The 15,204-nt window shown below is 48.0% G+C and overlaps 1 protein-coding gene across 12 annotated transcripts in view; it reads right to left on the bottom strand.

Annotated features, from left to right (window-relative positions):
• Positions 1–15,204, bottom strand: part of ANK1 (ankyrin 1) — a 206,540-nt gene that overhangs the window by 70,692 nt on the left and 120,644 nt on the right. For all 12 annotated transcript variants that reach the window (XM_032413332.1, XM_032413334.1, XM_032413335.1 and 9 more), the window contains exon 3: positions 2,305–2,403. In XM_032413332.1, the coding sequence (XP_032269223.1) occupies positions 2,305–2,403 (99 nt within the window). The remainder of the gene's footprint in view (positions 1–2,304; positions 2,404–15,204) is intronic.

The raw sequence follows: 15,204 nt of genomic DNA, 5'->3' as shown, positions 1-15,204 counted from the left end.
CGCGTCTGCTGCACGCTGAGCACATGTGCGTCAGGCGCTAGTCCAGGCGTGGGAGTATAGCGATGACGGACACTCAGCCTCCTTACCCTCAAGAAGCAATGTCAGTTGCTTCCCACCTGCCCCTTTCTGCCTTAAATCACACGACATCGGAGCTCTCCCCACAGAAACCCATGCGGGCGGCGGGGGAGGGGGGGCAGCTGGGCCCACGTGGAACCCTGACTATGGATCCTGGCCCACCTTCTGGATCTGGGCTGAGGGCAGCACGGGTGATGGGTAAGAGCAAAGGGGAGACCGTGGGAAACAGACCCCCCACCTACACACACGTGCACACTGCGCAAAGTGCAAGAGGGCCCTGCCCTGGGGCAAGGGTCACAGGGCAAGGAGGTGGGGCCTCTGTTTCCTCTACCCTTCCCTCTGCATGAAGGAACATGCCCTCGAAGAAGCAAAAAAAAATTCTTAGCTACGTGTGATCCACAAAGACCCACTTTGTCCACTGGCAGGGGGTCCCGGAGCTCCTGGAAGGGAGGCGGCTGGGGCAGGTGAGGGGTAGATGCGAGCAGGGAGATTAGGGCTTTCTCCCTCCCACCAGCCTAGAGGATGAGCACAGGCCTCTGAGAGGCAGAGACAGGAGGATGGGGACACGGATGCTTTTGTTTTGTGCTTTTAAAATTTCTAAGCACAGCTTAGGAAACTATATTGGTTTTGGCTTTTTTACTCTTTTCCTTTTTTAATCTTTCTCCTGCTTGCGAGACCCATTAGAATTCCCCAATCTGCTAGGACTCTTGCTCAGCCCACGGTTTCTGCTTCACCTTTTTTCCTCCCTCTGTGTGGCATTCAGAAACCACGTTGGCTCACAAAAAAAGCCTATAAATAACAAAGACACACCAAGCGCTCGCTTGCAAAATAACAATCAAAGGGGGAACTTCGGCAAGAGCGAAAACGCTGAAGCACACTGTTGGTGCCGCTCGCCCGGAGCCCACAGATGGCACGCTGCTGGCAGCCAGGTACGTGGGAGCACCAGAAGGAAAACTAATCGTGTCCCCTTCGTCCACAGAAGAAGGGTGGAAACCACTGGTGCTCGTCAGGGATAAAAAAACAAAAACAAAAAAAAACGCCGCACAGACGTCCAGGAAGAACAACTCTTGTCTATTTCACCGGCGCGATCTCTTCACCTTCGGGAAATGGCATGAAAATTACAGGATTTGACCACCAGGGATGACTGTACCTTCATAATATTTGGGTAATGATCTTCATAACCATTATATCTGCTGTCTACCTAATGTTCTTCTGGTTCTCCGCTCGAGAGGCGGCAAACACGCTTGCCGCCCGGAACTGAAATTGGGGCTGGGTGTGAGAGCACCCCGGGTAAGAAACAGCTAATGGGAAGAAAGAGGCCAGCGGGACAAAGCCGGGAGGAAAATCGCGGGAAGCAACCGGGAAGGAAGAGAAGAGGAAGCAGTCCTTGAGTCAGCAGAGACAGGTGATTTTTGTGTGTAGTTCTGTTTTGAAATGCCGGCGGCGGCATCTTGCTCGCTAAGCAAACAGGATGGATGGACGTAAGAAATAAAACCTATTTTGCAACCTGTAGGTGCATAATTCCGTGATGTGGTTTCTGGGCTCGCGTCCCTGGGGCTACGGGGAAGAGCATGATGGTGTGAGGGCTGGGACCGCAGCCTTCGCCCAGTGCCTCCTAATAGGAGCTGAGAACGCTGTTCAGGGTAATCAGGGCAGGGAGAAAGGAAGTGTGGAGCTGACCAAGGAGATTGCTGGAGAAGGACAACTGCGATGGTCTGGCCCTCTCCTCCCGGCCTCAGTAGAAACATAGCCACCAATATTTGCTGATGCCTGTTCCTTTGTCATCTGAATCCTGAAACCAAGTATTATCATCCCCATTTTATAGACGAGGGAGGGAATTGAGACTTTTCACTAGCTAACCTGCCCAAAGTCACATAGCATGAAGTATCCCTGCTGGGATTTGGACCCCAGGCACTTGACTGTGGGGTTTCTAGTGCTCTTAGCCCCTGCGCTGGAATCAAAGACCCCAAGAAAACAGAAAGCCACGAAAAGGGTTCTATTTCTAGGTTTATAATCTAACGAGGAGGATAAAGAAAAGCCCACTCTTTTGTGGAAATAGGGTCCTGTGCTTTTCAGGTGACTTCAGGGATGCCTAGAACTAGGAAGCGATGGGAAAGACAAGAGAAATTCAGAGGCACGCTTGGGTTTCTCTCAAGTTTGGGACAAGACATGAGGGACCCCCACACTTGAATTATCAATGAAAAGCCCCCCGCTCCCTAAGAGACGTACCTTGGTTGTCGTTTCTAGAATGATTTCTTTGTGCAGAAGTTCAACCACCATCTTCACATGGCCTTCTTTAGAGGCCAGGTGCAAGCCGTTCAGCCCATTCTGTAAAGAGCAGAGAGGCAGGAAGAGTGTGGTTAGGGGACTATGCATTCTGCTGTTCCAGTGGTTGGGATGAGGCCATTTCCCTGTGAAGAGATGTGTGACGGGCCAGAAGGAAGAACGGGAGGGGCCCTGAGTGGTGCTGGCCCAGCCTTTCCAAGTTCTTTTCCGCAGAAGTCCCAGATAATAGGAACGCAGGGCGATAACAAGACCACCACTGCCCGGACTCATCTCCATCTTAAGTGTGGAGAAGCTCTCACTGAGGCAGTGGGTGACCCTGAATTCAGATCTTGGCCAGGCTTTTGGCAATCACTTCATGGAAGTGCTATAGCTTCAACACCCTGGTTAATTTTCATGGCAGCAACCAGTAAAAGCAAAGGGGCAACACCAGTGTATCCTAAACATTTGTAGAGCTAGATGCATATTTAGTAAAAAAACAAAATACATTCTGAAATAAGGTCTTTTGAGAATTAAATACTACCAACCACCCAGCTATAAGATTTCTCTGACAGAAGAATCAGTATTAAAATAGCCCCTTGGCCACCTTGCCATTTCAAATGTGGTCAAAGCTTGTCTGACAGTTCAATTGTGCGGTATGGGGTGGGAAGAACCAACACTATCCATGCCAGCTCGGCAGTCCACGGGAGCAGAACTCTCCCTGACCACAGAAACCTCCAGCCGTACATGGCGAGGTGTGAGAGAAGGTTTTACTTGGCACTCTCGCATGTCCCGTCTTCTGATTCTTGCACTTAAGATGCCTGGAAACTTCCTGGCAAAAGCTGACTTCAAAGAGTGCGACTTAGAGCCACACATAATTCCGACAATATGATGGAACTCATTTCGCTTCCAGTGATGAGCAGATCTTGGCTCCACATGGAAGATGATTGTAGTCAATCGGCACTCCCCGTGCCCTACTGTTGTGTTCTCCTCCCCCTCCTCCTCCTCCTCCTCCTTGCCCACCAGCCATTCCCCCCCTTCTCCCATTCCTTCCTGTCTCCTGTTTCAGTCAACGCCGTTCTAGCATGTTCCCTTTCAGGGGATGCCCCGCAGCCACCGCAGGCTCTGGCTAATGAGAAAGACCCTTGCCACACAGCGGAGGGACTTGGCTCCCAACGGTGTGCCTCCTGCAGCCCCACCCAGCACGGGCCCCTGAAATCCCCCCTTTCCCTTTGTGTCTGGGCATTCAGGACCCGAATGCTCGTGGCCAGGGACTGTCCTGCCCACGGGAGCACCAGAACGCCAGCAGTCAGCATCAAGAGATTCCCGTGAAACCGCAAATATTCTATCTGGGAGTGGCAGCGCATTAACCCTCAACAGGTGCGTTCAGTTGCTTTGCTAATACCGGCAGAGGAAGTAATGAGGAAACACTGAAATAAGGAGAGGGAGGACAGGTACCTCGGACGGAGGACGGAGGGTATCTCAAACTCTCTTTACACTGGGGCCTTGAACAGGGAAAATAAAACAGGTGCCTGGGGTGGCAGAGCAAAGAGGAAGTGGGCTCCGAAGGGAACTTCACCTCATTTCTATTTAATCGGGCCCTCCCTGCACCCCAAAACACTCAGAGTGCAGTGGGCCAAATCTTTGCATGTCAGCACTGCCAGCTTGGCTAGGGGATGCGTGGGGGTTGGGGGGCGATGGGAGGGCTGTCTCATGCAACATTTCCTCATGCAAGTGCCTAGAAATCACCGTAAGATGTTTTTCCCTTGCAGACTGTGTACACCATTAAATGCAGCATCCCAAGTAGTGTGAATTATTCACACCCCAGTGTGAACAGGCTTATCCAATAAAGGCTGGGTCCCCGTCAGGTTTGATAACAGAAAGGGAGACAGTGATCTGTGAGAACAGGAATCTGGGGGAGGGAGAAGAACACTGGGTGGCAGTAAACCAGTTCCCCTCAAATCAATTTGCAAAACACAAATTCATTGAAAAGCAATCTGTCCAGGGACTGGGCTCTGGAAGCCTGGAGCCCCTCCCTGCAGCTTCGGGCCCTCAGCTCTACCCCAGGGCAGGTCTGCCCAGGAGCCCCTCCTCCCTCCCAGTGCACTGCATTCTGCCATCCCCTCTTGAAACCCAGCAGTGTTCTGGAAGACTCCCTGCGAGCACGCTGGTGTCTGCAGCTGCTGCAGTGTTCTTCCCGCAGGGGACTCGGCTATGGCGGCAGGGAGAGTGGCATGGTGCTGACTGCTGTGGGTTTAGTGCTTACTTGGGCAGCACAGTCCCTTCCCATCAGCGGTCACGGCTTCTGAATGCCTCAAAGCTGGGGAGTTGCCAACTCAACAAGGAAAACACCCAAGTTGACTGCTGATGCTCCAGGGTATCTGTCTCTGCTCTTTGGAGCCTGTGTCAGCATCTCCATCCAGAGGGATTCTAGACGTCCTGTGTGCCCAGAGGATGGAGTGGAATGGGATGTGGGGATCCCTGAATGCTGAGGAAATCAAGGTCCGGGGTAGTCAAACGACTAGCCAAGGTCACACATCTTTTCTAGGGCACAGCCACATAGAAAACAAATCTGGACTTCCCAAGAAAAAAAGGGCTTGGGGTTTTTTGTTGTTGGTGGTTTTTGTTGTTGTTTTTGCCCCTAGGAACTAGTAGGTTTCCATCAGAGGATAAAAGCCTATTTCTCCTTGTTTTGCTCACCAGGCAGCTCAGAATGAAGCCTCAGTCACGATCACTCACACGGGTCCGGTCATGGCCATTATAGTTTGACATCCAGGATTTTATTCCTTGCCCTGGTCCACAGAAAGTCCCTCTGCTTCCCTCCCTGCATCATAGGCCTCCCTCCAAAAGCTACACTCCTGGCAGAAGGTGGCCACTTATAAAAGGGACCATCCGAATAGATCTGTATCTTAAATTGTGTTACTCAGCTTCCATCCCAGATCCTGGATCAATGTTCTCTCTCTTCTTTATGACTTTGTATTTTTCTGACTCTATTTTTAATTTGTTTGTTTTCAACATAGTCACCCTAAGGCACTTCCGAGTCTATCACTGTGGTGATCTGAATGCAATGCCCTCCACAGAGCCACAGATGAGCCTATTAAAGAAATTCCTTATCGCCAAAAACTGGTTTTTTAAAATTTCTAGCATTTCATTTGATTCTTTTTTATACTTTCCATCCCTCTGCTGAAATTCTTCAACTGTTCATGAACATTGTCCACCTTTCCTACTAGATCCTTTAACACTTTAATCACAGTTATTTTAAAGACCATCTGATAGTTCCAACATCCAGGTCATCTCTGAGTCTGCTTCTGTTGATTGCTTTGCCTCCTGACAATGGTTTTGTTTTTTTCTTACGTGTGTGTGTGTTTATGTGTGTGTGTGTGTGTGTTGACTTAGGTCTGAGTTTTGTTACCTTCAGTGCACTACAGCCTTCAGATTCCTCTAGATGGAGGCTGCTGTTACTGTAAGCTTAGAGTAGGAGCAAGGGTGCTGGAGGGATTCCTGTGTTCCTGATCTCCCCTCAACTATCAGCCAGCCCTGCATGCCTGTACCTCAGCTGAGGTCCTTCTCCATGCTTCTGTCCCCCTTCCAGCAGTAATATGCTCTTCCTTGTCATGGGGCAGGGGAGCAGCCAGGAAGCTCTCCTTTGTCTTGGCCCAGACTTAGTCTTACAAACGATACTGCAAAAGGTCCTGCATCTGGACCTCAAAGGTGGGGGGGGACTCTTGTTTTAAGCATTCTTTCCCCTTGTCTCTGTGGCAGCAAGACCTGCCTTATCTTTATACTTGGTCTTGGGTGAGTTTCTTGCTCCTCTTCCAGCAGTAGCAGACCTCTGTTCATTATTGGTACAAGACCATTTTGGGGTCAGGACAGTCTCCTGCCCTCCCCCGGGTGAACGGGGGTTTTGCCTCTACCTTTCCTGCAGCACCACTGGGGTTTTACTGTGTCCTGGGGGCAGAGGTAGTTTGCTTCTATTCCTTCCCCTGAAGAATGGGTTTTTGCCTAAGTTCTGAAGGTGAGAGGGTTTGTTTTTGCTTCACATGAGGGAGGAATATGGGGAAGCAGCCAAGGCTTTTTCTGTTCCTGCCTCTACCTCTGCCTCCAAAGCCACCAAGTGCCTCCTGTATTCCTTTGCCATCCTGGGAGACTCTCTCTTATCTCCTGACTTATCCCAATATTTTTTTTTTTTTTTTTTTTTAAAGATTTTATTTATTTATTTGAGAGAGCGAGAATGAGAGAGAGAGAGAGCATATGAGAGGGAGGAGGGTCAGAGGGAGAAGCAGACTCCCTGCTGAGCAGGAAGCCCGATGCGGGACTCGATCCCGGGACTCCAGGATCATGACCTGAGCCGAAGGCAGTCGCTTAACCAACTGAGCCACCCAGGCGCCCTATCCCAATATTTTTCATGAACACCTACAGGAGGCCTGTGGTTCCAGACACACTGCAGTTCACACTGACTTTGTTAAGATTTTGGCTTGTACAATAGCTGCTTCTTTCTCCCGTACTCTGCCTCAGCTGACACAGTGGCCCTCTCTTCAGAGGGGCTTACTCCGCTTTGGAATTCAGTTAACTTGGTTGCACAGTGTGATCTCAGCCCTCGGACGGGCTCAGGACGAACTATAATTTTGTAGATTGTCCAGGCCTTTCTCATTGTTAGGGTAGGAAAAATGTTCTTGGAAGCTCTTTACATCCTACGTACTCCCTATACTAAGCCTCTAAGGACACCTGGCCTCGTATGATCTCATTTCACATGGTCTTAATAGAGCAGACAACCCTTTTTTGATCATGTTTGGCAGAAGTGTTCATGCCAAGCACACACACCTGGAGTTTTTCATCTGCCTTTGCTCTTTTTCAGGTAAAATGTCAATTTAGAGGATTTTTCTGAGAAGCAATCTGTCCAACAGGAGGGGGAAGAGATCTCAGCCAGGCTGTGTTTCTTTTAACATTTTTAAGAAGAAGGGAAAAAAAGTCACATTCAGCCTGAATGATTTAATTTGGAGTATTTTCTTGTACCAACTGTGAGAAATTCCATTGGCAAAATATACAATTCCAGACATTTGTTCTCAGTAAATTGCTCCTCTGTTTAGCATCTCTGATTGCCCCAATTACACTAATTGATTTCTAAATGTACAAATACAGTAGACATGTCACAAGGAATTTAACTCTTCTCCTGTCCAGTGCAGAGGATGGTTTCAAATAGAAAAGCTATGGTGTCCTGAGATGCTACATCTCTTTGAAAACTGCAAGAACATCTCAAAAGTTGCTGCTTACCTTCCCATGTGGACATACAACCCTTCTACCTCCTTTTCTCACAGCTGTTTATTTTACCCACAAACATGGCTGGCCCCCACCCCCACAGAGCAGGCAGCCCCAGGTTGTGCCCTGAGGACTTTGAGGCCCACCTCCTCCTCCCACCCCCACCATGTGTTCTGAAACTTATTATTTCCTCTTTCTTTGAGCCAAGCAGTGTGTTTCTAGAGGACTTAAGCTAACATGCTAATGTAGTATCCAGGAAGCATGACTTTTTTATTCATGAATACCTACTGGTTCAGCTCATCAAATTAGTTAGCTGCCATCCAGCCAGGCCCAGAGGCAAAGGAGCACTGGCCAGGGGAAATTGTGATGGGGAGGAAAGAACTGGGATCTTGGGAAGAATAAGCCAAGAGCAGCAGCAGAGAAAGGCAAGAAGTCTGAGGACCCCAGAATGAACAAAAAGAGGGGTGGGGGAGAGGGGTTTCTAAGTAACATTGTCTTCATGCAACACTCCACTTTACTCATGCGACCAGTAAAGGCTAATGGTTAATTGGTCAATTGGTCAATTGGTTAATCAGAAGATCTTGCCCATAATAAAGACAAGGATGTAGACAGAGAGGGTCATATACCTAGGTCTTTATATTACTGTCCCATTTTCCTATTCAATCTGGATTCTCTATAAGTTTGTTGTATCTGTCCAGAGAAGATCAAGATTTGACTCTATGTTACAGAAGTTTAATTCTCCAAATAACACCCAGCCTGTACACTTGTGACTTCTAACTGCTCTATTATTTATCCCTATTTGTGGAGCAAGATCACGGATATTATATATTTGGAAGTCTGCAGCCCTGAAACAGAACAGGAAATAAGAATCTAAACAGGGCTTATGGAGACAAAAAAAGGATCACTGTTCCTACTCCAAATCCTGAGACTGATGAGAAAGAAAGAGGAAGGGAAGAAAGAAAGGCAGACTATGGAAACCAGAGGCAGAGAGGATGAGAACCAAACGAGGTGGTAGAAAAGGAAAGAGGGGGTGACTATCACTACAGTCTGACTACGTGAGGAAGTGAATGAAGCTGCTGGCCAAAAAATCACTGGAACACTATAAATTTTGATTCCTTTCCCCAAATTGCCTGCATTAAATTTTCAGCCAAAACAGAAATGAGATAAAAAATGAAAGGGAGTTTTTCCACCTTCCCTTCTGTTCCTTTCCCCTTCCCTCCCCTCCCGGCTCAGAGATGTCAGCTTCTGAGGAAGCAGAGCAGTGAACCAGAAGGGGTGCCCTGCAGAGGGGTGGGCAGCAGTGTGTCTGCTCTAAGAGGAGGGTGCTGCTCCAGTGGTTGGGAGATTGTTACCCTGAGCAAACAAGTCAATACACTGAGGATGATGAATATCACTGGGAGTCAGGTTCCTCACTGTCTGAAGGGATTTACAAATGGGGAAAGAGGAAGGCCTAGAAAGAACCCTGAGGTGTTGGACTAGACCTGGAAGTATTGGCACAATCTCATGGATTTAAAAAGTAGATAGATGCAGAACTAGATCTCAATGTATGGACCCACACGTGACAACCAGTAGCAACGAGCACATCAAGTGACCAGATTTTGGTGTCTAAATACCATTCTCCACTAAAATGAACCTTGGAAAAATGGCTGATCCAAGGCTGGGGCAGAGGAAGTACAAAACTACCCTGGGACAACACGCTCCAAAAAGGAAGGAAATGCTCAAAGAGTGATGAGGGCATGCTGAAGAACAAAGAAGCCAGCCTAATGAGAGCGCTTCCACTGGCCTCATTTAGATTTGAACATCAAAATAAATCACGAGAGTATTGGTTTATAACCCATCAAATAAAATAGGACCCCATGAGTCTGAATAGGTATAAACAAAGAATGAAAAAAAATAAATAAATCAATGAGGGAGGAGGAAAAGCTCATCCTTCAGTAGAATGCCAGCTAGTAAATGTAATAGAAATGACAGAGATGGAGAATCGTTGTCTGGAACCATCATAGTGGCAGCTGATATAGGCAGACGGTATCAGTGTACGCCAAGGTTGGTGGCTGGAACTTTAATGAAAAACAGGATATTGGCATTATATCGGAATATCCACCCCCACCCATCTACACACAAAATACTGATCAATGACAAAGGGAAAAATCAATGACACCAACAGATGACCAAGGTTAACATCACCAGGGGTGGAGAGGGGGCATGATTACTAGGGTATTCCTACCAAGACTGCACTGCCTTGGTCTGGCCATAAGGAAACATCAGCAGACACACAGCTGAGGTTCAAACTGCAAAATGGAAACTGTAGGAAACATGCAAGACAGGCAAAGACTTGAGGAAGCATTCCAGACTGAAGGAGACTGATGAGAAATGACAATTAAATACAGTCTGGAGAGACCCTAAGAATAGAGGAAGAGAGAGAGAAGGGGGAAGGAGCATGCAGGAAGGGAGGGAGGAGGGAGAGAAAGGGAGGGAAGGAGGGAGAGGGAGAACAATTTCTCATTATCTGGACAGTTAGCAAAATTTTAATGGAGTCTGTAGTTGGTTGTGTTGCATCAATGCTGATTTCCTGCTTTGGAGGCCTGCAGGGTGGTTATGTGGGAAAGTGTCCTTACTTTGGGGTGGTACACACTGGAATGTTTAGGGGTGATGGGGAATTACATCATACATGTATATATTATAGATAAATAGACAGGAAGAGCAAATGCAGTAAAATGGTAATCGAGAGTCTAGATGACAGAGATGTGAAAATTCTTTGTATTGTTCTTGCAACTTTTTTATAGGTTCAAAAGTATTTATAATTTCAGCAAAGAAAGCAGGAGGTAGGAGGGACTAGCGGTAGAGAAGAGGCTGTGGGAGGAGGGATGAGCGTGGTGGGGGACTCTGGGCTCTGGCTGTGGTGGGAGGGGATAGGGTTCCTGCATGCCTACAGACTCAGAGCCAGAAAGGAGCTGAGCACACAGACCCTCCTGTTTCTAAAGGACCCATGAGGTACGAGTTTTCCTGGAAGTCTGAGGTTATTCCAAGATGGAAGCCCCAGAGAGCCACTGCACCGGACTGCCGGGTGTGGGCACCAGCGGATGGGAAGCCTCTCCCAGAAGCCAGGGCCCTCCCCCTGCTGCCTCTGTCTCACCCAGCTATCCGAGGGCTCCCCAGAGACTGCTTGGTGGGAAAGGTCTGCTAAAAATACAGGATCCTGGAATCCAATCAACCAGAAGCCAGGACAAGTTGAAGCAATTACCATAATCCTGGTGGAAAATCACCCCAATCTCCTTTGTCAACCCATCCTTGTCCTGGGACCGGGGAGGTAGAAGAGGAGCAGAAATCGAGAGATGGCACACACTCAGAAGCGGGTGGTGCAAAGGGAAAGGAACAAGACTGGCCCTGAGCACTCGGCCCTCCTTGGCTTCATTCCAACCCAGATTTAGCTCTCCTACCCAGGTAGGTAAGATCCAGTGTACGAGGTATTCACAGGAGGGAAAACACTTGAATGGTTTTTATTATCTTAAAAAAAAAATTGGGAAGAAAAAAAAAGAAACCCACACTAGTCAGAGCCCTGGGAGGAGATGAGTCAACCTGGATCACCTTCTCTCTACTCCGGGGACACAAGGTGCACAATCCTCCCCGCCCCCGCACCGAGCAGCGCCCTGGCTCCTGGCAGATCCGATCTGCTGCAGGGGCTGAAGGCCCCCTGGGAGCCTAGAGCAGGAAGCATGAGCTCAAGTTAATGAGAGACAGGGACTCTGAAATTCAGCTCAGCAGCTAAGAATATCTCCTGTGGACTAGAAAGTTTCTATGTCCGAGACCTTGGCATTCCTTTGAAAAGATAAAAAGAGCCAGACCTTCAGAAGAAGGGCAGTGGGGGGGGGGGGTCAGAGGACAGAGCACTGGAGAAGGAGGTGAGGCCTCTGAGCTGTCTTCCTGATGTGTCCCCTCACCTCTCGGGCCTCACTCTCTGTATTTTCAAAATGATAGAATTGCCCTGATCCCCTGGCTTCCCCTTAATTCCACAAGTCCACAGTAAAACAATGCAACAGCTCTCAGAAAACAGTTAAGATATGCATGTAGAGATGCACAGAAGAGGGTATGACAAGATTCACACCTCATTGTTCACAGTGATTTTGGGGAGTGGGGGCATATGGGGAAACTTACAGAAGACTTCACATATTTTTGTATAGTGTAAATTTTTATTTTTTACATTTTTTTAAAAGATTTTATTTATTTGAGAGAGAGAGAGAGAAGGAGCAGAGGGAGAGGGAGAAGCAGACTCCTCCTTGAGCAGGGAGCCCGATGCGGGGTTCGATCCCAGGACCCTGGGATCACGACCTGAGCTGAAGGCAGATGCTTAACTGACTAAGCCACCCAGGCTCCCCTAGTGTAAGCTTTTAAATAACTACCATGAAGTCATTTTGTTGCTAAATTAAAAATCACAAAACAGTTAAAATCAAGGACACAATTGTCAAAAACAACAAAAACATCTATAGCAAAAAATTCATAACAAATGAGAATAATTCCAGGCAAATTCACATGCATAGTCTATTCCAATGAGAAAGAACTGGAATTGTGAATTGAGTTTAGCATTCCTATAATAACCAGGGAGGCAAATCCTCCTTTAAGGCCCAGATCAAATGGCATTTTTCTCTGGGACTTTTCCTCTCCCTTTCTCTTTGCCACACTGCGCCGTTTCCAGCCTCCCCAAAGTGAATTGCTCTCTCAACCGTGTCCCCAAGGCGCTCGGGGATAATCTATCAAGGCCCTCATCTCGTGAAATTGCTTTTATCTGCTCTTGTGTCTGTGTCTCTCAAAGTAGGACTTTCTGCGGTTCCTATGTGTTCCTCACCTTCGGATCGTAGGTCTTAGCATGGGGCCTGGCCCATTGCACACGCTCCATAAGGGTTTGTGGAATCAAATGCACCTTTGTGCAACCTGACACACTGCACAGTTACCTGGTTTTCTCAGTCTGGCCAGACTAAGAATATCACATCTGCTCTTCATATTGTAAATCCATAGCAGTCAAAGCCTAAATTGGAGCATGGAAGGTGTACTCTCCTTAAAATATGTTCCCGATCATTCTTCACTATGCCATTCACCCTTTTCCTGGTCCCTAGGATCCCAGAGACATCCCTGCTCATGTCACTGAACTGGTGAGTCAACTCTTCCTTAACCAAGAAGGAATGAAAACTGAAAATGAAAGCAGCTCAGGGAGGGCCTCCCAGGGGAGTAAGAGGCCCTGCTGCACGGCTCAGCCCCAAGGCTGACTTGCGGGACACAGAGACCTGGGCTAGGAGCTGGGAGCCCCTGGCCCTTGTTCTGGAAGACTCTTGTCCTCTTTGCCTCTCACAAGGGTGAAATGAGGTCACACTGGGGAACGGCTGGGGAAAGCAGAGACACTGCAGAGCTGGGATCTGTGATTGTTAAAACACCGTGGGTCACTCTGACTCATGACAAGTCATCAACTTACTTTAAAACTACAAATTAGTCATGACAATCACCCAGACGAACATCAAATAGCTTATTTCTGCTGAGACGCAAAAGAAATTTACCTATTTAAATTAATTCAGGGGATGGGGGTTTTCAGTCCCATCTTTCCCCTTTTGCCTTTTCTCGGAGGAGCTACAACTTCTGAAGAATCCATAGTACCCGGCCCAGGGGAATCTGGTTGCTTCTCTTGTTCGACTGCACAGGGCGGAACGCCACTGTCCCACGTGGGGGCTGCAATCGTACATTCTTTCCCTTCCTTCATTGCTATTCCAGAGCTGCACCATGGCAGCAAGTCTTAAGAGGCTCGATATTCCCATACTATCCTTTGGCAAGGCTTTCTGTGTGAGTTGGGAGTGGTTCCAGGCAGATTCAGGGGACTGAGTGCCACCTCTGTCTGTCAACAGTTCCTACGAAAACGATGACAGAGAAAAGTAACAGCTTCCAAATCCACACTGATCTAGAGGTAACCTCCTTGGCCTGATCGACCACCACCCTCACCTTGTTGTTGTTTTTGTTTTTTAATATATTATGTATTTATTTATTGGAGAGAGAGAGCATAAGTAGGGGGAGTAGTAGGCAGAGGGAGAAGCTGACTCCCCACTGAACGGGGAGCCCGATGCTGGACTCGATCCGAGGACCCTGGGATCATGACCTGAGCCAATGGCAGACACTTAACCGACTGAGCCACCCAGGCATCCCGCATCCTCACCTTCTTTCACTTCATTTATCCCAACATCACCGATCTCCCTGCTGCCCGTGCCCTCCACCGCTCCTGCATTTGCCTGGCTCTTCCTTCCCACAGCAACTCCACGTTCCCATTTCTCTACCTGCCAAATTCCTACTCTTCCTTCAAAGCCTCTCTGACTCCTTGGCATTTTAGCCACTCCCCAGACCAGCAGCAATGTGAGAGCTGCAACTCGGACTTACTCCCCTCCGAGTAGCAGCACATGGCCTACCGGAGCAGCTCAACAAACATTTGTTCAGTGATTGCATCACTGAATGGAAACATCCTGTGCCCGTTCTGGCTGGCACATGTGACACTCCGTTTGTAACCTCCTATTTACAAGTTGGACTTGCTTGGCTGGCCTCTGAGTTCTTCAAGAGAAGGGGATGCATGAAGTTAGTCTCTAGCAAGGAGCTTGGGTTGTTCCTTGGAAGTGCTTGATACATGCTGCGGAATAAATGAAGTTGCAGAGAAAACTTAAGATGGTCTTCTTACCACCAGCTCACTGAATCCAAACTCATAAAGCCCTGAAGATATTCCAAGTAACCTCTAGACCTCAGCTTTCTGAGTTATAGAGTGAGAGTAGAATGTCATGACCTCCTCCTGGCTCTAAGGCTCTTTAATTTAGAAAGGTAGCAATCATCACAATCGCCAGCGCCCAACAAATCCTGATCAAAAGACTTGGCATGCGGCCACCGCGGAAAAAAATTCCTCTGGAGCAGAAACTATTGGTACAGGTGCTCCATTTATTCGAAATGCCTAAAACCCTTTACCTTCAAGATAAACCAGTACCCAGCAGTGATGGGGTTCATGTGGAAGGTACATGTGAAAATTCAGAGAACATCAATGGAACACGCATGATTTCACATGCTTTTGTTGGTTGTGTGTTAGCACTGGAAACCACTTAACGTTTTTGTGATCATTCAGATGGTCGAGCTTCTGAGACTTCAGCAAATATGACCACATACTTGACTGTTGGGGCTGGTGCCAGCAACAGAACCACCAGCAGGCGAGAGAGTCATTGCCCCTAAGAATGATTATTTCACAATGCTCTTAAAAGTGACAGCACTCAGGGGCACCTGCGTGGCTCAGTCGGCTAAGCGTCTGACCCTTGATTTCAGCTCAGGTCATGATCTCAGGCTCTGTGCTGGGCATGGAGCCTGCTTAAGATTCTCTCTCTGTTCTCTCTCTCAAAAAAATTTAATTTAATTTATGTTTTTTTTAAAGTGACAGCACTCAGATTGGCTAAGTGTCAAATACATAGCTGGAATCATCGGTGGGTACAATAGGCCTAGCCTCTGATTGAACTTGTAGAGCACATACTATATGCCGTGCAGAATCCTGGTAAGGAGCACCAAATAAAACAGAGTCCTCTCTCCTCGAGGGCCTACATTTTAGTGGACGAG

Source organism: Phoca vitulina, unplaced genomic scaffold, assembly GCF_004348235.1.
Source record: "Phoca vitulina isolate PV1807 unplaced genomic scaffold, GSC_HSeal_1.0 scaffold15, whole genome shotgun sequence".
In the NCBI taxonomy this organism is placed as follows: domain Eukaryota; kingdom Metazoa; phylum Chordata; class Mammalia; order Carnivora; family Phocidae; genus Phoca; species Phoca vitulina.
The sequence above is the reverse complement of the archived record's forward strand: the minus strand, read 5'-3'. Positions and strand labels throughout refer to the sequence as shown.